The 26,300-nt window shown below is 45.0% G+C and overlaps 1 protein-coding gene across 1 annotated transcript in view; it reads left to right on the top strand.

Moving 5' to 3' along the window:
• The window catches only part of FRMPD3 (FERM and PDZ domain containing 3), a 492,671-nt gene extending 468,560 nt beyond the window's left edge, over positions 1 to 24,111 (top strand). Inside the window, exons 16-17 of the mRNA XM_075324032.1 lie at positions 13,671 to 14,540; positions 20,831 to 24,111. Of these exons, the coding sequence (XP_075180147.1) occupies positions 13,671 to 14,540; positions 20,831 to 23,289 (3,329 nt within the window). The 3' untranslated portion in view covers positions 23,290 to 24,111. The remainder of the gene's footprint in view (positions 1 to 13,670; positions 14,541 to 20,830) is intronic.
• The last annotated feature ends 2,189 nt before the right edge of the window (positions 24,112 to 26,300 follow it).

The raw sequence follows: 26,300 nt of genomic DNA on the forward strand, positions 1-26,300 counted from the left end.
TACACCTAGTCTCTGTGACTGTTAACTGAAACAGGTGCTTTCACGCTCACAGACTGTGAGACTTCTATGCACTTTTATGTTGTATTCCTCACTCTTTTGCATTTCCACTCCTATGTTATTCTAATAAGGTAGTCGCTGTGACTTAAACAGTATACGCCGCTATTGGTCTTCGTGACACTTTGACGCAACAGTGTCAGTACCGCTTTGGTTGTACAGGTTTCCCCTATCCTCTGCCATACTGTGCAGCAGAGCTCTGCACGGTGGACCCTGACTGTCGGATAGCCTTCCATTCCCTTATTATCCGACAGCCCCCGTAACAGCTTTCTCCTCCGTGCACAACTTTGTACTTGGTGAGTCCCCGTGGCCTGAAGTGTCTTGAGATCCCCTCCTGCTCTCTCTCTCTCACTTTCTGTCTTGGCCCGTATGTCAGGCAGCTTAAACCTCTCTAAGATTTGGACCTCTGTCCCCGTTACCGGGTTCCCTCTTTGCTGCTGTGCCCCTGCCACTAACATCGGTGAGGTCCTTGATAGTCCCCTCACTGAGCAGATTTTTATCAGGTGAGCTTGAAGCATCTTCCTGAACTAGGGCTCTTTACCCCGCCTGTGCTCAGTCCCATGAGTACTCACACTGTACTCTCCCTGGCGACTGTAATCCTTTAGCCCATGATTACAGGTACCGGGTCTCATCCCTCCAGGTGTTACTAGCCCTAGTCTGGCTGGCTCCCCTCTAGAGGAGACTCCTGCAGAGGTCGGTGCGGTGTTACATTCCAGATGGTTCTGTTCTGTTCTGCCTCACTCAGGGGTGCCTGGCAGCAACCCCTCGAGAGCTGCTCCACAGCGTGTCTGCTCTATCTCTGTCTGACTGGAACTGACTTGACTTCCAGTCTGTTTTGTAACTTCTACTCCTGCCCCCCACCTTTGCAAGGATATCATTGTTATGGTGACCTGGAGTTCCCCCAGTGCCTGGGCCTGCTAGGAACTGGCTGAGTCACTTCCTGACTGTGTTTAGATGAGCTATGTGAGGTGTGTTTAAATTTACCGGGTTAACCTCTTCCTGCCCGGGAAGGATATAATGATATACCCTGTAGCGACCAGTCTAAGGGGCACTACAATTACACATGGCACCTGTTCTTTTTTAATGGATGCCAGTGTATAGTACTTTTATACAGTCTTTAAGGTGCACAGTACCCGTTGTAACAGACACGAAATCCTGTTCGTGATGCCAAGTTGACACGCCCGCACCGGGGTCTGGGGGTTACTTATTACCGGGCCAGCTCTGTTCTCTTCTGAGAGGATAATGTCATGGTGACAGGGCCCAGTTCCATGACCCCGGCAATGTTGCTAAATAAAGATGGTGGTTGTGGGAATAGATGTCGTGATGCCACCTGTGGTACTCGGCCAGATATAGCCGACGCTGCGGGATGGGACCTCTGGGGCACATGGTGACGCAGCTGAGTTGGTATAGCTCTCCACAGGTAGAGCTGGGACCCAGGCCCGATGGGAGTAGTAGTCGGTTATGGCGGGGGTGCAGGGCCGGAGGCACAAGCGAATAATGGAGCGACACATCTATGTAGTCTAAAGGTTTTTACTCACTGTAGCAGGTTCCAAGGTAACACAACTAGTCAGTGACCGCCTTTGGAGTGCTGGGTTCCACTGTAATGGGCTCCAGTTGATCCCGGCTAGTTCGGAGGTCAAGACCGGTGCACCCTTCTTATGTTCCTTCCCTGGTCATCTTCCTGCGCTGACTCCTCATCCGCCTCTACGCACAAGTGGGCTGAGCCGGTGTCCGCGGAGCCTACATGGTGGATTGAAGCTCTGTTCCTTCGCCTTCTATGGTCAACTTCCAGTGGATTGATGTGCGGAGTTGGCAGGGTCAGCGTCAGCACCCAGCATACCCGGTCAAATGCCGGGGCCCTGGGCTGCCGGGGGGCTCACTCATGGTAGCAGGAGTGGCGTACCGCTACTCAGGGGCCCGGTGCCTGCGCTGTCACCAGCCTCCCCCTGCCGAGGATCGCACTTTCAATTGTTTCGGAATCGCAATTGCGATACAATTGAAAGCAATGATGAGAGGGAACAGCGCGCTCCCTCTTTCATCATTCTCCCCGCTATGACTGTCGGCGCTCTGACAGGTTAGCAGCAGAGCGCGGTGACGTCATCACTGCGCGCCTGCAGTGAAGTCAGAGGGGGCAACAGCAGTGGACGCGCCGAGGAGACTGGAGCAGTGGGGGAACGAGGCGATGTGACTATGTACAATCACTGTGGCCAGACGACCATGGGGGCTGTATACTACAGGACGGTGCCTAATGCTATCTGGCTCTACACTGTGCTATATAGGGCTGTATACTACATAAAGGTGCCTAATGCTATCTGGGTTTGCACTGTGCTATATAGGGCTGTATACTACATGAAGGTGCCAAATGCTATCTGGGTCTGCACTGTGCTATATGGGGCTGTTTACTACATGAAGGTGCCTAATGTTATCTGGGTCAGTACTGTGCTATATAGGGCTGTATATTACATGAAAGTGCCTAATGCTATCTGGGTCTGTACTTTGCTATATAGGGCTGTATACTACATGAAGATGCCTAATGCTATCTGGGTCTGCACTGTGCTATATACGGGCTGTATACTACATGAGGATGCCTAATGCTATCTGGCTCTGCACTGTGCTATATAGAGGCTGTGCACTACATGATGGTGCCTTATACAATCTGGGTCTGCACTGTGCAATATACGGGCTGTATACTACATGAAGGTAAACAGGAGGACAGGAGTAATTGTGCAAAATTACAAACTTTATTAGGACATACACAACAGGAAAAGATAAAATGGAGGTGTACTACCATATCAATTAGGGGACAAGGATACAAGAGTCCGGGTGTAATAGAATGATGACAGCCCACAGTATTAAACTGAAAATATGGTGCTTAAAATTTGTTAGTATGGTTACTGTCAAAGTAGAGGTTAAACCTCACCCAGGACAAATGTAAACAATAGAAGTATTGCGGATGAGGACTGAGGTGGAATGATCAATACATCAAATCATCATGGTCTCTCCGACCAAAGGTAGGGAGAAACCATGGTGACGGTGGTTGCTGCAATAACAGGGTAAGTATATAAATCAACAGAGGTATTTATATGTCAAATTTCAAACAACCAACAATAAAAGAGCAGATAGGGTAACGCTTTCTTACCTAAAGTGCAAGTGCTAGATAGGTGATTCCCAAAAAATGCTCCTAGTGTAGAAGACTCAAACCGCAGTCCAAAAATCAGAGTAAAGTCCCTAGGAAGCGCCCAGGATCACAACCAATGCGCGTTTTGCAAGGTGTTTGCTTTATCAAGGTGGAGAACCTAAGTGATCACCTATCTGGGTGTAACAGACCCGGGGGCACGGGAGCAAGGTCATCAGGGCAGGTGCGTGTAAGCACCGCTGGGACCGGAGCACGCACAGGGCACAAGGCCCTAGGTCAGGCGACAGTTCTATATGGCCTGGCAATTACCTGCACGGTGAGGGTACCTCCACGGGCCGCACTGACCTACAGATTCAGGGGCATCAGCAGTACCGTAAGGATCGGGGTTCGGACACATACCTCCCCACAGGGTCCACACTGCCCGCCGCACGAAGAGAGAGGGACTGCACCCACCAAACAAGGGCCAGTCGGACCCCCAAAGTTTCAAGCTTCAGGGTCTCAACTACACTGAGAGTGCCGGGGACAGAGCAACCGAGTCACTATCTGGCACTGGCAATACAGGGACCGGAACCAGCCGTCCAGGGTCCACAGTGAGTAAAGAGTGTTAAATACAATCCTCGGACTGGTCTCCCTTAATATTGCACTGTACATCTCCCAGGCTCAGCCCTACCTGCGGAGGGCCTACCATCACAGCTGCCACTACCACCAGTCCTGGGAATACCCACCTAAGCAGCGGCGGTTCCACAACCATAATCGCAACCCGCAGGTGGCGTCACATGAACATTAACTCTTATCTCCCCTGTAAATACTCCCCTTACAAAAGAGTCCCAGGGCACGGAACCGGGCAACGGCCACCAAAGTGACATCCATAAATGTATATTCTGCCCGGGACTGAGTACCCCATTCCCTGGGTGACACACAGAAGCATACTACCAAACTGGTTACAAAGAGGCTTAAGGATGATAAAGTCAATTGTTGGAAGGGCCATCACAAAACCCTGATCTCAATCCTATTGAAAATTTACGGGAAAAGCTGAAAAGGCAGGTGCGAGCAAGGTGACCTACAAACATGGCTCAGATACACCCGTTCTGTCAGGTGGAATGGGCTCAAAATCCTACCAACTATTGTGAGAAGCTTATGGAATGATATCCAAAATGTTTGACCCAAGTCAGAGAACCTGTCACCAGTTTTTTAGTGTATGAACTAATCCCACCACCTTCCTTAGCACCTATGATGCATTGTTAAAAGTGGTATATTATGCTTTTACCCCCTGCATATCCCCCAAAAAAACTTTTGAATAGCTCATGCAAATGCAACTGGTCCTGTCCGATGGGTGTCTTAGCCGCAGTTCCTGTGTCTCCTGCCCGCTGGTAATCACCGTCCTCCCGATGTGATCTATGTGGATGAAGCACCCTGCATCATCCACGTAGCCAGAGAAAATCTCACGCCTTCGCAGGGAGATTGCGGTTTGCGCTGGCCCACTTTGCTTTCGGAGACAACCCCCCTCTCTCTCCAAAACATGTTGAAATAAAATCACTGGAAATAAAATCCTAGATTGCCTCTCACCACAGAAGTGCAGCAATACCCTCTAACTAATGGTTCATCTTCATGGTTCCCACGCAGGCTTACTACAATACTTTGATCTGCCCTGCTCAGAGCAGATCATAGTGCGCCTGCGCAGTACCTCACTGTAGACTAGTATGTATGTATGTATGTATATATATATATATATATATATATATATATATATGAGATGTCCCATCATTCGGCTGGCAGCTATCTCCCTGACTCCACCATATACTATAGACAAGTGTCTCATCATTCAGCTGGCTGCTGTCTCCCTGAATCCCCCATAAACTATAGACAGGTGTCCCATCACTCGACTGGCAGTTATCTGCCTGACTCTCCCATGTACTATAGACAGGTGTCCCATCATTCGGCTGTCAGATATCTCCCTGATGCTCCCATACACTATAGACAGGTGTCCATGTTATGATTCAGGGACCAAGGAGGATCAAAAGATTTGGAAACCCAAAAGGTAACAGAGTGGCTGGAATCTTAACGGACTGCAGACCTAATCGTGATACACAACTAGAAGTAGCCATGGGACGAGCTTACGATGACCTAGTCGTCTCGACAGAGCCGGAGAACTAAATATTCTTACAGATAGAGATATGCGAAAGCTAATGTGCCTTGGAGCAATCCCCAAAGATACAGATAGACCCCCACATGTAAAGAATACGGTGATATAGGAAAACACAATACAAAGCTAGAAAAATAGATTCAGCAAAGGTGAGGCCCAAACTATCTTTATAGGAAAGGATAGGAATGAACACTGTCTGCAGCCGTAAAAACCCTAATAAATACCAGCACGCCTGATATGGAAAAACCCTGAGGTCACACAACCTCTCCCCCACTATATCAGCACACTGTTACTTGAATCCAAAAACACTAATATAAATGAGGGTCTGAATTAATACCAAGCATGACAAAACACATTGCAGAATAATGGAGCTAAGTATACAGACACTCCCTGCAGGGAATGATTCAATTCCTCCAAGAACTCCAGAGAGACAAAATAGGAATCAAGCATTAGTATCAAAGCAGAAAAAACAACAACAGAATGGAAACAATAAGCAGAGGTACAAAGACCACATATCTGAGAGGAGTTCTGGTAGTAAGTAGGGCTGGTTTCAGAATGTCCTTAACACACAGGATATCCATTGAGCACCGGCAAGTAACAGGAAAAAACTGCTCAGAAATACCTGATTGCCAGTCCTCTACAGGTGTGTGGCTTTCATTCCACACATCAACTGCACCGCCCGCCAGCACTGATCACAAGAGGGAGCCCCAAACTGTAAAATGTATTTACATGTCCCATTATACGGCTGGCAGCTATCTCCCTGACTCTCCCCATGCACTATAGACAGCTGTCCTATCATTCGGCTGGCAGCTATCTCCCGGAATCTCCCATACACTATAGACAACTCTACCATCATTCGACTGGCAACTGTCTCCCTGACTCTCCCATACACTATAGACAGATGTTCCATCATTCGACTGGCAGCTATCTTCCTGACTCTCCCATACACTATAGACAACTGTCCCATTATTCAGCTGGCACCTATCTCCCTGATTCTCCCATACACTATAGACAGGTGTCCCATCATTTGGCTGGTAGCTATCTCCCTGACTCGCCCATACATTATAGACAGCTGCCTATCATTTGGCTGGCAGCTATCTCCCGGACTCTCCCATACACTATAGACAACTGTCCCATTAATCAGCTGGCAGCTATCTCCCTGACTCTCCCATACGCTATAGAAAGGTGTTCCATCATTAGGCTGGCAGCTATCTTCCTGACTCTCCCGTACACTATAGACAGGTGTCCCATAATTCGGCTGGTAGCTATCTCCCTGACTCGCCCATACACTATAGACAGCTGCCTATCATTTGGCTGGCAGCTATCTTTAGTATGTATGTATGTAAAAATAAAGGCGGTGACTTTTGCACTTTATTGTACATTTGTACATGAAGCCTGAATGTTTCACTCTAAAAATATAATGGTATAACTTATATTAAATAAACAGGTAGCAATTTTAGTTCACTAAAAAGAATTATTGAAATAACCTCACAGATCAACGAAAGTGAAAAAGATTTACTATGCATAACTCAAAGTATAGGTGGTTGTTATCCACTGATATAATGGAAATTCAATAAGAGTGCCGAATATCAGTTAGCGTAGTGCTCGGCAATCTCCAGTGGTCACATTAAGAAAACATGGAGCTCCAGAATTTTTCTTTTTTTTTTCCTGTCAAATCTCAGGACTCAGAAGCATAGTACCTATGAATTTGTAGTAAATTTTGGACTATATTCCAGAACAAATTATTGATTATTGACAAATAAAGAAATGCACAATACTTTTTTATTTGTAGCTGGAAAGGTAATAATGGGAGTTCACATCTAATATATAAAGCTGAGTGTATGTGTGTATGTGTGTGTGTGTGTGTGTGTGTGTGTGTGTGTGTCCGCTAAAGGAATCCGCATTTACAATCACGAAATTTTGCACAGACGCCCCATGTGACTCAGGGAACGTCATAGACTATGTTTTGACAGGAAAATGTAACCCCGCGTGTTAGTTACTCTCCAAAAAATATGTCTCCATTAAACTGAATGGAGGTGGGAGCTGGAGGCTATTAATAGCAACTGTCAGTGGTTGCTATAGGAACAAAATAAACTGTTAGTATAAGAAGTTTATGTGTGAGGTAATAAGATGTTGGTGGGGAGACAGATAGAGAGAGACAGAATAAGACAGACAGACAGAGACACAGACAGACAGGGAAAGAGACAGCCCTGGAAAGAAACAGCAGGGCAAAGAGACAGCCCTGGAAAGAGACAGACTAGCAAAGAGACAGACAGGCAAAGAGACAGATGGGCAAAGAGACAGAAGGGCAAAGAGACAGACCTGGAAAGAGACAGACCTGGAGAGAGACAGCGATGGAAAGAGACAGACGAGCAAAGAGACAGACCTGGAAAGAGACAGCCCTGCAAAGAGACAGCCCTGGAAAGAGACAGCCCTGCAAAGAGACAGCCCTGGAAAGAGACAGACTGGCAAAGAGACAGCGATGGAAAGAGACAGCGATGGAAAGAGACAGACGAGGAAAGAGACAGACGAGGAAAGAGACAGACGGGCAAAGAGACAGACGGGCAAAGAGAGAGACCTGGAAAGAGAGAGACCTGGAAAGAGACAGACCTGGAAAGAGACAGACCTGGAAAGAGACAACCCTGGAAAGAGACAGCCCTGGAAAGAGACAGCCGGACAAAGAGACAGCTGGGCAAAGAGACAACCCTGGAAAGAGACAGACCTGGAAAGAGACAGACCTGGAAAGAGACAGACGGGGAAAGAGACAGACGGGGAAAGAGACAGACGGGGAAAGAGACTGACAGAGACAGACAGACACAGAGAAAGAGAGAGACACAGAGATCGAGACACAGAGATAGAGAGAGACTGATACAGACAGAGACAGACACACAGATACAGACAGAAACTCGACGAGAGACAGTTACTATCCTGGGCAATGCCCGGGTACTTCAGCTAGTTAACAGATAAAGTTTAAAAAAAATGATATAAAAAAGTCAGATGGTTGTATAAGATAAGAATTAGGTTGTATAAGATAAGAATTGGGCAATTTGATGTCATGATGACTATGGGATAACAGGGAACCTGGGTTCCTAAGCTGTCCCTCAAGCTAAGAGCCCTATACTATCCTTATTCTCAGGGATACTCGGGATACTCCTGATGGTGGAGAGGCCTGATTCTCCTTCCTGGCCCTGCTCCTGGCCAGTGAAGGAGAATCAGATTTCAGCCATCTGATTTGCGCTCCCCCAGTAACCAACGGGACAGGATTGAAATGAAACCCACAGATAAAGACAGACAAGGAAAAGCCAAAATTCTGTCACACAGCACGCACACACAAAAAGATTAAGACAATAAGAGATTCAGGAGGAAAAAAAAAGAGCAGAAATTAAGCTACAAAACAACGGGGATTAACTTTTCAACCGCACCAAGGAATAAGTACAACTTTCACCAGTAAGTCTGCGGCCCCACACCTCACAGACCAACATAGACAAACTATAGCTAGCATGGGTGGAAGGATTCAAGCAGCATAAATAGGAGGGGAGGAGATATGATGGGCCTCCCAACAATATTTGACCAAAGGGGCAAGCAGACCAACAGATATTAAATCTTGTTAGCCTGCCTATCAGCACACAGCAGGTCAACGCCCGAGTCTGCCTGTGTTGATCCCAGACACCAGAGAAACCATCAGGAGGAGTCACAAAATCTGCACTCTGAACAGTGCCTAATGCCGCCATGACAGTCGGCGAGGTTTGTGCAAAACTCCATGTGACATTTGGGGTTAAAGATTTGTTTACCCCTAGGAGAGAAGTGTCCCCAGAGGTGCCTGCTGAACATGTCTCTCCATCAGTATGGCAATACACATTCACAAGAAGCAGATGTGAAATAGAGCTCTTAGCTGTACATAGTCTTTATTTCCAGTGATGTTTTCCTGGGAAACTAGGGTATAAGAGATTTTTTGGAATCCTTTGGTAAATGTAACTTTACGTGCAGAATTTTATTTATCATTCAGAAAACTAGGCAGTGAATACATAAGATTTGACGTGGACATAAACTTATTGTCAATCCAACTAATATATGTAAGTGTGGCACCCTTGAGGCTTCCGTCGCCACAGAGACATTGCACCCCAGCCAGAGGTGTGATGTCCCATCCTGGGTAAGGAAAGGAGTAAACGCTGGTCCACAGGCAAATCTGCACTACACCCATTGTTAGGCACACACAGGGACTGGGGATAGTGGAAGCTACCCTCCCATGCTGCATGCTGGGATAGGCCGTAAGACCCATCCCTTCTCCCATAGGGTGGGAGCTTAGCAACTGGGTGGGTGGGAGGAGCCAGCCGAGAGAAGAGTAGTTACAGGAAGGTCAAGTGAGAGAGTTTCAGTTTACCTCAGGGAGGAGGGGAGTGAGGAGGTCTGCGTGAGGCAGAGGAGCAGAGAGTCTGAAGTTGAAGTGAGAGCAGAGAGGAGTAAGAAGAGTAGTGCTCTAGTCAGTCAGGAGCAAGAAGGAGAAAGTGACGCTTCCTGGTGAAGACCCTGGGGCCAGGCTAGGCCCAGTTGACACCAAGCAGAACAGAGGGGATTCCAGGGCCACAGACAGCTTTCAGGCTAGTGGCCTGTTCCACAGAACAATCAGGTGGAGGGATCAAGCTGCACACAGGGGACGGTCCCTAGAAACTGGAGGAAGAGAAGTCAATTCCAAAGGTAAAAACCAAGGCCCAGGGTAGTTGCAAGCACCCCGGGCCACAGCCCACAACAGAACCTCTGGAAAGGGGTTAGAATACCCACTAGGCATGCCCCCGGCCCAGAGGCTGTAGTGGAGGCCAAGCCAGGTTCATCCAGCAAAGGCAAGGCTTAGAAGTCAGCTGAAGAAAGGAACACAATAGAGGGGTGCACCGGCTTTTATTCTCAGATCTACCCGGGATCGGCGGAGGTCCCTGACAGTGGGTTCCAGCAGTCCAACGGCACCAGTGTGCACCAGCCAGAAACTGTGAGTAAAGACCTTGAAACTGCACCCCTGGTGTTGTCTCCGTTATTTCACTGCATAGATTTCCATCACTACATCGACTCTCACAAGCACCAACAGTTGCCCCGGGGCACCGCTCCACCTGTGGGGAGCAGTACCACCATTGCTGCCGTTCCATCACCCCGGAGGCCTCATACAGCAGCGGCGGCTTAATAGCCACAAACCACAGGTGGCGTCACGAAAATTATAAACTTTAACAATCACCCCCACTGAAGCCATCTTAATTGACCCCACCAGGGTACGGAGTCGGGCCCAGCCACCACTGACGACCCCCGGACTAGTCCGGCCCGGCACCGGATGTCCCATAGCCCTGGGGTTGGCGAGTCATAAGCAGGGTCGGACTGGGGTGTGAGGGGCCTACCAGGGAAATTGCCTCTAGGGGCCCACACTATAGCTACCATAAACGTTTTTATTACTTGTACATTTTCGGCTTTTCTCAGTATAACGTGCGCCTTTTAGCAAACTCTACAGTGCGCATAGAGCCCTGTCCTGTGCCTGCAGATAGCACAGGATTTCTTGTAGCCTCTTATTTATTGTAGTTAATAATGGAATCTATTATTTACAGTCAGTCGCAGTTTTTCTTACACACGGACATTCCTTGTCCTAGGAAAACCACCGAGTCCATCCCCCTCTGCACCTGTAAGAGTGCGTGCCCAGCCGTCCACGATCAGTGTTTGCAGCATGTTGGCTGTAGCATGGTTCAGCTGCATCCAAAACGCTGCGTTGTAAGTACAAGCACAGTGGTTTCCAAACTAGTGTTACATGTTGGATAAACCCTTCACTAGTCCTGTGTATTCTGACAATACTGCTCTATAGACAGATCAGGCTTTTTTTTTTTTTTTTATTACATATACAGTATTTATACTGAAGCTCCTCCTGTACTATCATCACATATAGAGGCCCCCTGAAGAGTAATTACATATAGCCTAAGATAATAACACTGACACTGGGGTTACAGGATACTGACACTGGGGGTACAGGAAAATGACACTGACACTGGAGGTACAGGATAATGACACTGACACTGGAGGTACAGGATAATGACACTGACACTGGGGGTGCAGGATAATGACACTGACGGTACAGGATAATGACACTGACACTGGAGGTACAGGATAATGACACTGACACTGGGGGTATAAGATAATGACACTGACACTGGGGGTACAAGATAATGACACTGACACTGGAGTACAGGATAATGACACTGACACTGGGGGTACAGGATAATGACACTGACACTGGGGGTACAGGATAATGACACTGACACTGGGGGTACAGGATAATGACACTGACACTGGAGGTACAGGATAATGACACTGACACTGGAGGTACAGGATAATGACACTGACACTGGGGTTACAGGATAATGACACTGACACTGGGGTTACAGGATAATGACACTGACACTGGGGTTATAGGATAATGACACTGACACTGGGGTTACAGGATAATGACACTGACACTGGGGTTACAGGATAATGACAATGACACTGGGGTTACAGGATAATGACACTGACACTGGGGTTACAGGATAATGACACTGACACTTGGGGTACAGGATAATTACGCTGACACTGGGGTTACAGGATAATGACACTGACACTGGGGTTACAGGATAATGACACTGACACTGGGGTTACAGGATAATGACACTGACACTGGGGTTGCAGGATAATGACACTGACACTGCTGGTACAGGATAATGACACTGACACTGGGGGTACAGGATAATAACACTGATACTGGGGGTACAGGATAATGACACTGACACTGGGGGTACAGGATAATAACACTGACACTGGGGGTACAGGATAATGACACTGACACTGGGGGTACGGGATAATGACACTGACACTGGAGTACAGGATAATGACACTGACACTGGGGGTAGCAATGGGCCCCCCAGCCTTGTGTACTCTAGCAATGGTCCCCTCAGCCTTGTGTACTCTAGCAATGGGCCCCCCAGCCTTGTGTACTCTAGCAATGGGCCCCCCAGCCTTGTGTACTCTAGCAATGGGCCCCCCAGCCTTGTGTCCTGTAGTAATGGGCCTCTCTTCCTGTCCCCCATTATGCCATTGTTCACACACACACACACGTTCTCACCTGTTCTCCGTTCCTGCGCTGTCCTTACCTTACCAGTCCGCAGGCTCATGGACCCCACCATGATCTCGTCCGTTGCATGGAGCCGCCGCTGCAGGATGCCATCATGGCTTTACTGCAGTTAAATGCTTTGCGGCGCCGTAAAGCATTTAACTGCAGTAAAGCAATGAAGTCAGCCTGCAGCGGCGGCTCCGTGCACTGGACGGGTCACTGAGGGAGTCTGTGTCTTGAGGTCTGGAACACCGCGGGAACAGAGGAGAACAGGTGAGATTGATTTTTTTTTTTTTTTCTTCGGCTCCTTCTGAGCGCTTACCACTCCCTCTGCAGCCCTGCGCGTCCTCTCCTCTTCTGCTCCAGCGGCAGTGTGATGGCGGCCGCTGTGTCGTTGCGGCGCTGAGCATCTCCTCCGCCTCCTGTCACCGGCCGCACTGTTCACATGTACGCGCGTCTGAAGGATGCACATACATTTGAATAGCGCATGGTGCAGGACCTACGGTGAGTCACATGACTGTCTGTGATGTCACCGCAGGTCCTTCTGCACCCGCAAAAACTGCAGCGATAGTACAGAACTTGTGCTATCGCTGCAGTTTGTAATTGAAAGGCTGGGGGGCCCTCAGAGCGTGGGGGCCCTGCCCAGTCTGCCGCACATAACGCCGGCCGTGAGAAACCGGCGGCCAAGCGGCGCTGTACACAGCTCCGCACTAATTAAGGCACGTGGGGCCCACTGAGGGCCCGAGGCCTACCGGGGGATTCTCCGGTACCCCGGCGGGCCAGACCGAGCCTGTATGTAAGAATGAAATAGTAAGGGGGGCTACAAGATGAGTGTCAGTTAAAATAATTGTCTGTTCACTGTTCAATAGGATTTTTTACTATTGTGGATATTAATTTAACTTTTGATTCACTTATGGTTAAAAGTCTAAGCTTCAACATTAGGGATTTCATCAAAAAAGTCCATATTAACCAATAAGAATTGACAATTCATTTTTTTGCTGCAATTTAGAAGATGAACGCTGAACTTTGACTTAGCTTCCAACTTCACTATAAAAAATAAATAAGAGTAAACTTTCACTTATCAAGAATAATGGTGTCTAAACCCCAAAAGTAATGTTTTTTTAGAAATAGATTATTTGTCAACTTTTAATGTAATAATTACATTTTATTGATAACTTTTGCTTTTAGTGTCATTTAATTGACTGTATTGTTCATACTGTTTTTAGATCACATCAGTATGCCCACAGTGCCACGCGTGCCAATCTCAATTAAGACAACTGCCCCCTCCATCTCACCTACGGATTTCTCCATCTCAAAGGGCCCAGCTCATACATCCCATAGCCTATCAGAGAACCAGGAGCCTATCGGTTTGTGCTACCTCAACCTACACGACAAGGAGGGGAGAGATGTCAACCAAAATGTTGTTTCAGAAGAAGCCAGGCCAAGAACAAAGTCTGATCCCACACCCAAGGGGACATCCACCCAACATGGACCGGTGGGGATCAAGGATTCGCCCGAGGTCAGCAGGTCCCGTTCCTTCACAATGGATACCCAGGTGAAACTGGAGAGTACTCAATTCTATTGTGACTCCTGTAAGGCCAAAATAAAGAGCCGTTTGGGAGGAGGTGGCGTGGATGTGAAATGTAAAAACCCATGTGGAACCTTAACCTGTAGGGACAACATGGTTGATCTCATATCCTTGCCGCCTCCTGATCATATGAAAAATAAAGAGGAAGAAGAGGGTGAGGATGAAAGAGAAGATGGATCAGATGAAAGGGAGATCTGTGAGACAGCAACTCTTCTGCCTTCTGCAGCTCCCCCTCCACCAGGATTTGGGGATAACAGTTCAGATGAGGAAGACACCAAATGCATTGATGTAAAGGGTCAGGAAAAAGGCAGAGAACATCAAAAAGACAGTGTGATGCCAGTATGTGGATATGAGGAGTTGCCAGTCACCTTAATTGACAGCGTCCAGACACGGACTGTCAAAGATCATGCAAAAGAACTTGATGATGCTTTAGTTTCCACTCTTCAAGCTTTGGAGGCTCTTGCTGCTTCTGAAGACTATCCCAGTCCTGCTCCACAACCAACAGCAGGTATGTTGTGTCACTTTTTCTTTATTACTGTCATTATTATTTTTTTAGGTCATGTCAAAATATGCAATAGTAATTTAAAGGAAGATAAGAACCCTTAATTTTGTAGCACTATCATAATTTGCAATATTTACCATATACAGTTCCTTACAAATATTCTAGTGTCTTCAATAAGCCAATAACACAAATACTTCAGTATTTAATAGCTCATTATAACTAATAAACATTTTTTCAAATTTTTTTTCCAAATTCAACACAAAATACCACTTAAACTTACATAACAGTTTCCCATCTGTACACTGAGGAGCAAAAGGGTAACACGTTTTTGAACTTTTGACTTTCAGACTTCATATCTCACCATCCACTACATCTTTGAGAATAAGACCTTCATTTTATAGATAATCTTCTTGGCTATCTCATACATAAATTTGACTTGTAGCTATTTAGCATAGGATTAGTTATGCAGATTCTTGTCATGTCCCTGCATTGTTACAGTTTTGCTCCTTAAAATTTATATTTTTACTATTTTGTTAGTATTTTGTTAATCTACCTTTCGCTTTCAATGCTTCATGAAAACTTCTAGGCATGCTCTCCATTGGATTCATTCATGTCTACCAAAATCTTATCTCAGGTCTCTTCTAAACGTTCCCAATGTTGGTGCATACTGGTCAGCTCCCTTGGGTATGTATACATCTTTGGCTGTGAAACGACCCCATATCATCTGTCTCCACCAAACTTGACAGTTCCTTCAATTTCTCAATCAGCAAGCGCCTTTTTCCCTTGTTTCTTCTAGAACCATTTACACCCATGAGAAACTAGTCTATTCACTTTTGTCTCAACGCTCAAAATTGCCCTTTTCCAATTTTCTACTGTCCACTTTTCGTACTTTTTTGCAAACTGAAGCCAATGCTTCTCACGATGATATTGAAGTTGATGCTTCTTCACCTTTTTTTCAAGCCACTATTCTAGACTTGTGTAACGTGCATTGCACATTGCTTGCATGGTCATCTGCGATCTCACCATTATGAAGCATATAAGCAGACTTCACTGCCATGTTTGTCGCACCAGAACTGATAGACCTTGCGATGAGCCAACTTGCTGACTCTGATATTTTGACTGGACGTCCACCTCTTGGCTTTTGAATGGAGCGATGGAATTTATTTAATATTCTTCCAACTGTCATAGATCTCACATGATGAAATTTGAAAATTTCCTTGGCTGAAGGACCGATATTGAACAGCTGGATGATGCTGTTTCTCTCTTTTTTGGGAAATCTTCTTCATGGCTGCTCCTTGATTCAAGCCAGTACCTTTCGCTTGGGAATCAACCATAATAACACACTGAGCTATTAGGAAATGTGAGAACATGTTGTAATTTGTATGATACAGGAAGAAACTTTTTTTTTCCCAACACCAACAGTAACAATGCAGTGACTTGACAATAATCTGCATAAGTAATATATGCTCATAGGTGCAAGTCAAATTTATGTATGACATAGGCAAGATGATTATTTATAAATTGAAGGTCGTCTCATGTTCGAAGATGTAGTATATGGTGAGATATGGAGCCTAAAAGTCAAAAGTTCACAACATTGTTATCCTTTTGCTTGTCAGTGTATTTCTATGAATATTTATTGTCTTTATTACGTTCTTGTATCATTTTCCTTGTTTGTCCAAGACAGTAATCTTTTCTCTTAGCTTTACTTTTTGGACCACTTTCTTGACAACTCAAGCATATCACCATTACCAGAACCATCATCATTACATGAATAAATCACCAAAAGCACCATCAGGACCTGAATACATCATTAGAACCACCATCAGTACATGGTAACATGAATACAAAACCATAATCACCATCAATACATGAACACAACAGTGCAACCAAGTGCAACCAACATTAGTACAGGAGTACATCACCATAACCATCATAGAACATGAATACATCACCAAAATCACCATCAGTATATAAATACATCATCAGAACCACCATCAGTACAAGAGTTCATCACCAGAAACTAAAACCAATTCATAAAAAGTAAAGGGATTTTTAATTTAGCACCCTCAAAATATCCTAAATCCATTCAAAAAATCTTGCCACCGGAAAAAAAATGTTGTAGACTTGTGACAATACATTTTTACATTGAAAGATAATGCAACTCATTTTATATCATGATACAATTCATATTTATTGTATTATTTGACTAATTAATTCACTTAACCCCTGAAGGGTATTTGGATTCTTTAACAGAAAACTGGGATAAACCTGCCATCCTGTGTAATTGAGGAGTATACAAATCTTCGATAATGCATGATAGTAGGTGCATCCCAGATATAGAACATGTAATTTATTTTAGCAATCTAATAATAATCATATTATGTATAGCAATATAAACTGTGGATTTTCAGAGCCTTGGCTATAAAATGACATAAGGGAATATTAGCATGCATTCCTCAACATTGAAACATCAGAATGAAAAATGTGTGAACTATGGAAATCACAGGATTGATACATATTAATAACAAAAGTTTCAAAACATTTTTATTTATTCAGTATTGAGTATGAGCACCACATGCAGAAATACATGTACTTATACAACTTGGCAGCTATGGTTGTCAAAAGAATGTTCTGCCAAGACTCACTGCCTACAGATAGATTTGCAACTGCCTGCCAATGATGTCCAAGTACTTGATGGAAGACAAGTCCAGAGACACTGCAGTCTATGGTGGAATGTTTATGTTTATGAAAGTAGCACAAGCAACGTGAAGCTTGGCATTGCCATATTGAAAAACAGCTCCTGGGACACTCTGAAGAACTGGCCATACCACTGATTCCACCATCAGATTCATGAAGTTGCCCGGGTTGTCTCCAGACCAATAACCAGCTTTCATTTTGTCCAAGGCAAATGTTAAACTCATTGCTAAAGAGACTAGACCTCCATTCCAGACTACATCTGAACCATGGGGACAATGCCATGAAGAAGCCTTCATAAAATTCCCGACTACGTCTGAATACCATAGATTCAATGCCATGAAAAAGCCTTCATGACATTCCAGACTACATCTGTATACCATGGGAACAATGCCATGAAGAAGCCTTCAAGAGAGACAGTGACACCGGTCCTACTTCTGATATTACGATGTGGGCTGGCATAATGAACCATGTCTGGACCCCTCTAGTCTTCACTCCATGTACACTTGCAGCTCAGCTCACATTGATTTGGTGATGGAACAAGTTTTATAACCAGTTCTCCAAAGTGCCTCAGGAGATGTTTTTCAACATGACAACACAAGGCTGCATATTGTTTGTGCTATTATGAGCAGCCTACATGGCCTAAATGTACTACCATGGCCGGCAGCATCTCCAGCCATGTCTCTGATCAAGTACATCAAACTGCAAGGACACTGCCAGCAGATCTTCATGATTTGCCTAAGTGCATTCAAAGTAGCAGAACATTCCTCAGACAGCCATTAATATCCTCATTGATAGCAGCCAAGGTGTGTAAGTGTATATATTTCTCATATTTAATAAAGAATAAATCAAGATGTTTTGAATTTTTTCATATTAATTTTGCATATCATTCTATCGATCCTGTGATTTCTATAATTCCATTCAATTTTGTTGTTGAAATTTCAGTGTTGAAGAATGTACTGTATATAAGAGGTAAAAAAAACGTAGAATAATAGACCAGAAGACATTATTTAAAATTGACTTGTCCGTGTAATATGACAGCACACACTTCCTAAGTGAGGCAAAAATAAAGTGTGAAGGGAGCCTAAGCTAATATTGTTTTTACTGATTTCAAATGCTGATATTGTACACTATACGATAAATTGCATAACTCTAAGGAGCATGTTTCCCTTGAATTTTCTAACTGGTTTATACCTTGTGGTTAATTGTAGTCATATGCTTTTTGCATGAAATTAATTGCATTAATACTGAGTATTTATTAAATCAAAGGGACTTTGTCAGCAGGTTTTTGCTGTGTAATCTGACAGCAGCATGAGGTAGTGACAGAGACCCTGATTCCAGTGATGTGTCACTTAGTTTACTGGACACAGCAGTTGTAATAAAATCACAGTTTTCTCTGCTGCAGATCTAGCTGAGCTGTGTTTAACCCATCCACATCACTGACAGCTTTCTATGTACAATGTACACTGACAGCTGATAAATCAGTGCTTTTGGCATGGTTAGACTATGAGGCACAAGACATCTAGTCCTGGAGTGATACTCTCTTGATGTTGTCGCTGGCGGGAGTGCAGACAACGGCAGGGGGGCTACTCAAGATGCTCGGATCCGGGGTCGTGACTGTGGCTTGAGTGGCAGCCGGATCCGGGGCTCGTGTAGCAGCATGTCGCCCACAACTGAATAAAGGGGTTAGTTATAGGGGAGAGTTTGTCAGTGACGCCACCCGTGGAGTGCGGTGATGGTTGGTGACACCGCCGCTGCCTTGGTATGGGGTGCCCGGGGCTGATGGAGCGGGGCAGCAGGATAGTATCCCCTCCACGGCTAGGGGAGGTGTTGTCCCGGGGCCCAGGTGTAGGTGGTGTAGAGTGCTGGGACACCGTCTGCAGGCTGGACTGGTTAATACCAGTGTACTCACTGTTGTTGAATAATTCACACAGAGTCCAAGTAGTAAACAAAGTGCCGAATACCGGTAGCCTCTGGAGGGGTGTCCTAGGGTCACACGGGTGAGCAGAACAGGGGCCCTTCCTCCTGCACTCCAATTTTGTGTCTTGTGTGTTGACTAGTCCGCATGGAACGGGAAAAGTCCACTCCCGGTGTCTTTGCTGTGGGAGCTGTGGCCCATGAGATCTGACCCTTGGGATTTTTGCAGTCACTTGCAGATGCCCTATCCCCCGCGTTGGGCTTCCATCTCGCTCTATCTGGGCTACTCGTCGGACAAGATCTGGAATCTTGTCCCCTGCTGGATAATTGACAAGGTGCTTGCAGCTGTCCTCGCCCTGGAGTCTAGGTACTCCGACTGTGCACTGCCTCCGGACTGGATTCCCGCTGTCGGCACCGGCGGGCTACAACCTTGCCCCGGTCCACTTAAGGTCTCCCGCGACCGGATCTCCGTCGCCTGTGGCCCTACTCTGCCATCTGCTACCTAGTCAGCTCAGGTAGTCCGGTAGTCCGGGAGCTACAACCCCTGACTACTAATTCACTCCTCTCCCTTCCACCGTCTACTCAGTTCTAACTCCTCTACTCTACTGACGTGTTCCCTCCCTTGACACCTCAGGACCCCTAGGTGGGCATCACCATCTGCCTGGCCGCACCCACTTGTGTGTCTTTATTGTACTGGGGGGGTGACTAGGCTTTGTGGCTGGTGTTTGTACCTATGTGTGGGGTTGTGTTTGTAGGACAAGGAGGAGAGAGTCCTGCATCTGGAAGATGGATGCAGTCTCCTGTGACAACCTGATTTTGTCAGGGCGTCACACTGTCATGCGGTGTTCAGGTCCATACTCACAGGGTGCTGTGGCGACATTGGACTCTGTTCACATTGCAGAGTCCAGCAGGCAACCTGAGGTCTCCTAGTTGCTCAGCCTCAGTCGGGTGTCGGCTAAGTCTTTTCCATTGCTTTCCAGCCCTGCAGGAGTTAATTCCTGTGGAGTGGTGTGTGGCTTCTTGAGACTCATGTTGCTAATTCCTAATCAGCTGTGTCCTCCCTTTTTAAGGCTGGGAGTCTGTTTGTTTGTTGCCAATAATAGTGTCAGCTTATACTCCTGCAATTTTGGTCTTTGTGGCGAATCTATTTTGTGGTGACCTGTAGTTTGCTGTTTGAGTGGTGTGGAAATTTCCCCGTTGTGCGTTAAATTCCTTCCTTATACTTTATTCCCTCCCATACACATATTGTCTCTCTGCTTGTGGGGTTTGTTATGGTGTGTCCAGCCTACCCCAAGGGTGAGGGAGAAAGGGATTAAGAACAGGGTTCGGATAGGAGTCAGGGTCACGCTGGGGCTCAGACCTGGCTACCTCAAGCCTACCTTGAGATAAGATACAGCTCAGGGACCCCAGTCTGAGATCCGGTATAGGTGTCCCTATTTATTCATTTTATACTCTGTGATACCTGATTGTATTTAAACAGCAAAACAGCCTAGTAAATGACACATCGCTGGAATTAGACTCTTCTCCGACATCATGGTGGTATCAGATTACATAGCAAAAACTGGTGACAAATTCCCTTTATTATGTCAGATTAACATTAATATATCATTTACAGCTCTCTTAAAATAAAAATGAATATCTTTGTAACCATAATTTTAGTCACAGAATATATTGTTTTCTTTCAGGCCTCATTGTCCTTGCAACCATTACTCCTGAGTCGTCCCTTGACTCAGGTCATGAAACAAACTCCTCAGAACTCACTGATGTTTCAGAGATGGTGACAGCTATGAAACAGCATCACAACACTGCCTACTTCTTGGCCCACCACCTCAACAAGGAGAGTCTGCTTTCTCGAAAGGATCTCCCATTTAGAATACAGACCTGTACTGCTCAGGCTGTCCTCTCCTCTCCTTACTCTTTAGGTCGTTTGGACACAAGTCCTGTGTTAAAACCCTCAGTTTTACAACAACATTTGATCGGGGCTGGCCTTCAACAAGAGTCCACAGATGTAGCTCCAAATCCACTGTTTAATTTAAATAATGAAGTAGCCACACATATATCTCCTGAAAAATCCATGGAAAACCCTTGCTTTACTACACCCCTGAGGACCACAAAAATCTCACAAAGTGTTCTAAAAAAAGATACTGGTCCCTCCACAGCTTTCACAGAAAGCACTTCTGATCCAATTCAAAAGGATAAAAATCTAGGGGAAAGTAAGCCCTTACCAGATAGCCAGTGTGATTGCCAAATACCACAAGGACACTCCTCCCCAGTAACATTGGGTGAACCAAGTAATGGTGGACATGAGGTTCTTCACTTATCTCCAACAGACGATGAAAGACTCCATGCTAAAGCTTGCTCTGCCAAGACGATGGAGGAACAGCGTCAAAGCCAAACAATAGTTGAAAAAAAAGAGGTCAGCAGATCTCAAGTAGAAAATATAGTTTTGCCAACCTTGAGCAAAGCAAAGCAAGAAACTAGTGAGAAAAGTGTCAAAACGGAGCAAATCCCTTCTGCATCCAATAGCTTCTTGCATACACGAGAGAATGCAAAAATAGCAGTCAAACCAGATGTTGACTTAACATCTACCTTAAAAATATCTGAAAAAGTGCCTACTCCAATTCAGCTTGAAGATTGTGATGCACCAGCTAAACCCAGAGCTCGAGCCCCTTTTAGGTTACGAAAACTCTTTTCAGCAACATTCCCCACACGTATGAGAAGAGAGACAGATGAGCGTCAAGCACAGCTGCTTAAGGTTAAGCAGTATGAAATGGAATTCCTTGAAGAACTGCTTAAGCCACAGGGAAAAATAAGTGGTCAGCGCAGTGAAACTCCATGCTCATTGGTACCTGGACGATGCTCATGTCAGGTACGAAGCAGTCCTCTTCAAAAAGTACCGGGAATGTCTCGCGAACAGAGACGTAGCTGTGATTGTAAACGTATTATAAGAGGTATACGTGTCCCACCTAACCCTGTTCTCGAACCAGAGCCAAGGAGCAGGTCAAGAGTGCCTGGCACAGGACCATCAGGGATTAGACTTGTTAGGTCTTCAAGTCTTGAGTCCCGAGGAACAGAAAAGATGTCTTCATGTATTAGCACTTCCACAACTCATGGTGAAAGCAATGTTCTTCATACAAAGTTGACAGAAAAATGTAATGTAACTGACGGAGACAAAAAGGAAGCTCCCAAAATCCCTCCTCCTACTAAATCACAGAAGAAAGAGAGTGAACCTGCAACGCTTAAAACCAAAGCTCAAGAAACAACAGGGAACAAAGAGGAAACAAAGAATCCAGTTCTTCTTCCACGGCAAGGAGACATTATTTCTGTGCAAACCAAGTTGCCTGGAGAGGAAGGGTCAATTACGGGGGAAAAATGTTGCTCTTTTCGGCATTGTTTCAACTGCCGTAGATGCTTATCTGCTGATGACAACAACGATAAAGATGAATTATCCTACTCTATTCCCATGCAGATACTTCCAGGAATGCGAATGAATTCAGATAACACACCTGTTCTAAGTCATACCCTTCAAGTCCTTGATGCTACAGTATGTAGTGGTCCAGATGACGTTCAAACACAAGAGATTGATCTTCGTATTGCCACTTTGGAGGGCAGTCTTGCGAAAGTTAATGCATTACGTGGACGTTCTTACTCCCTACCTGATGGTTTTATTTCTGTCCAACTTGACACCAGTGAACTTCTTACCATTTTGCGCCAGTGCCTAGTCAGCACAGAAGCTGGAACACCTAAACTTAATTCAGTTCACCTGAGCAAACGCAAACAAGAATTAACATTGCGCTTTAAAGAATTCAGGGCATCTTGTCGAAGAATGGCAGGTGTTGATAAGAGCCCGGAACATATGTTGACCGCAGTGACTTCTAGCTTTCAAGTTCTTTGTGGCTTGATTGAGACTTTTGTAAAATTGGTGTTTGTCATCCGATCAGAAAGTCAACGGCAGGAACTGTTGAGCAAAGTAGAAGAAGTGGTGAGAAATTATACATTCTTGCTCAGAGCAGCCGAGGAATCCAGTGCTCGGACAGCTGGACATGGTCAAACTGTAGTAGGCCAGTTAGCCAAGCAGTCCGCCACAGTAGCTACAGCCGTTAGCACTTTTTCCCGATCTATAAAAACCCTAATGAGCAAGTAGTCTAGAAAGCTCCTTAAGTATTAAACATGCTTAAACTTATGTGAAAACTATAAAAAATATCCCTTTTGGATACTACCAGCCTTAATATGCATACGGGAAAATGGAGTTTTGGTAAGAGATTCTTAAGTGCTTATGACTGTATAATATCGATAAAGTTCATCAATGTTATTTGGTGACTAGAAATCTGTATTACTGTGCTACACCGAGACATCTGATTATAAAACAGTCTCTTTATATAGCTACCATCCCACTGTGATTTTCTTAGTTCCACCACTTTTCCTTTCTAATATATAGGGATTTTCATATGTAAAAAAAAAAATCCAAAAATAAAGGAAAATAGGTGGAGCATCCATATATACCCCGCAACTGAAAAAAAAAAATACTTCAAGCATGAGCCTAGGCCAAAAAAATATATATATATTAAATACAATTTTAATTTAATAAGTCTATTTTTCTACTGATGTATGTATTTAACATTCAAAACGTAAATTATTATTATGATGATGATTATTATTATTATTATTATTATTATTATTATTAATAAGAAGGACCATCATAGCAATTATTGGCTTATGATCTCAGCAGACTAAAAATGTATAGACAAAATAATGGCTGTGATCAAAAGTGATTATTCTGTGTGTAGTATAGTAAATTGCATCTCATCTGGTGTGGATCAGGCGCATGACCTGCAATACAAAGCGCTTGGTTTAAAGGGGTTGTCCATTGATGGCCTATCTTTAGGATAGGTTATCGATGTCTGATCAGCCAGGGTTTGACATCATGCACTCCCACCAATCAGCTGCTCTCGGTGTTGGCAGCAGACAGCCGAAAATGCTCCGCTCCGAAACTGCTCCGTCTCCTGACAGTGGTCGTGGCCGGGTACTGCACATCCCATTCTAATCAATGAGGCGGATGTGCAGTACCCGACCGTGGCCGCTATCAGAAGATGGAGCAGCTCTGGGACTGAGCATTTCTGGCTGCCTGCTGCCACCGCCGGGACCATGATCAGCTGATCGCGAAGGGTGCAGGTTGTCTGATTAAAGCCGATTAGACATTGATGACCTATCCTAAGGATAAGCCATTAATGTAAAAGTAGTGGACAACCTCTTTAATCATACAACCTTGGTTGTATTTCTATACTAGTGAACTGACTTACAATCCTAATTGAAAATTTAAGCTTGCCATTAACTAGAGATTTTAAGCCTAAGACTAGGCTCTATTCCTTAATTCTACCAATTTTCTGGCATTTTGTGGGGAATAGAAAGTGAGGAATTACTAATTTATGGCCGGCTTAGAGTCAGTAAAACTTAAATTCAAGCTACAAGCCTCAAAATGTTTTTGTTTTTTTTTTAACTTAGGGAATATACTTATATAACTGGATAGTAATTGTCACAATGGTACTTTAGATGTTTTTGTTTTTTATTATAGTATATTAGTAAAAATGTGCCTACAATTGAACTTTTCTGTACAATATGATCATGTCAAGGATAACAGGAAGGGTAGCTTGATCTCTGCCATGTCCATGCCATGTTTTAAAAGGAGAAACTTTCCTGCCAAAAGCGTATGCACCTAATCTAAAACTTTTTATTTATTTATTTATATATATATATATATATATATATATATATACTGCATACTCATATCACATAAAGGCAATTTTTCCATATCTCGAATCTGCAGTGCTCCGATTGCAGAATAACTGTATAACTCTGCCCACACCACTGATTGGCAAATTTCTGTGCACACTGTATACTGACAGAAAACTGCTAATACGTGGTGTGGATGTGGTTGGACCAGGAGGCACGAGACACCTAGTCCTGAAGGGGTAATCTCCTGTTGATGCAACACTGATGTTATTGAAACATCAAATCCTAAGTCATATGGCAAGGCTTGTTAAAGGGTCACTTTTGACTTTTAGGATTGCTACCTCCATTAGGTGGCACTAGAGTTCATCTACTTTCTCACTGAAGACACAAGTTGAAACATCAAAACACAGTTTAGTAAGTAACTCATGGAATCCGGTATACAGGCCCTACATTATGCTGCTCTCATACTTCATAGCAAAAACCTGCTAACAGATTCCCTTTAAAGAATGGTTATTAGTATAAAAAAGGGTAGACAAACCTTTTAACACATATTTTAACAGTTTACTGCTTTGTTTCAAACGAGTCTGGTTTCAGAGAAAGTGTAATGTGTGAATATGGAAGCTTGGAACTTTGGGGGTCCCTCCGCTGTGATACAGCGGTCCGTCCGTTCAGCAGGCAGTGCGGGGAGGTAAGTGTCTGAACCCCGATCCTACATTACTGCTGTTGCCCCCAGATCTGTAGGTCAGCGAGGCCCTTGGAGAGCCCTCACCGTGCAGGTGTTTGTCAAACAGTCTTAAACTTGCGTTTGACCAAGGGCCCTGTGCCCCGTACGAGCCCAGATTCCAGTGGGGCTCCCTCATACCGACCCTGGGGTCTTGACTCCTGCCCAGAGGTACTCACTTGCCCTGGCTGGCAATCTGACTTCCGTACCCCTAAGTCACTGTTACACAGACCCAGCTAGAGGCACGTCTGCTCTCCTCACTACATTCTGACAGACTGCTTCCTGTTCTCTCACAGACTTCCTTGCCCCCTCCCACCAGGTGGTCTAGTCTCTGGGTTCGCTCTGCCCACTGGGTGGCCCTTCCACTAGCCCGGTGAGAGTGGTAACTGGGATTTTTAGGTGTGTGTTGCTCTTGCTGGCACTTGTGTTACAGGTCCCAGGGGGTAGGTCCTGCATTCCCAAGAAGATGCAGTTCCCTGTAGTGCCCTGAGGGTCTCAGGGGCGCTACAACACAAGTGCGTAATGATAAATGTCTAACCACCAGCTAGAGACCAGTGCTCAATGAGATAGTTGTATGTGGAGTAGCTGCGGCTTTTGTGTGTTCCATTAGGGGTAGACAATGAGGTCCCTAATTGACTTTCCTGTGTTATCAGTAATTTAGAATTTAACATTTTTAAAGTATAGTCTCCAAATTCACAGAACAG

Source organism: Anomaloglossus baeobatrachus, chromosome 9 (genome assembly GCF_048569485.1).
Source record: "Anomaloglossus baeobatrachus isolate aAnoBae1 chromosome 9, aAnoBae1.hap1, whole genome shotgun sequence".
Lineage (NCBI taxonomy): Eukaryota > Metazoa > Chordata > Amphibia > Anura > Aromobatidae > Anomaloglossus > Anomaloglossus baeobatrachus.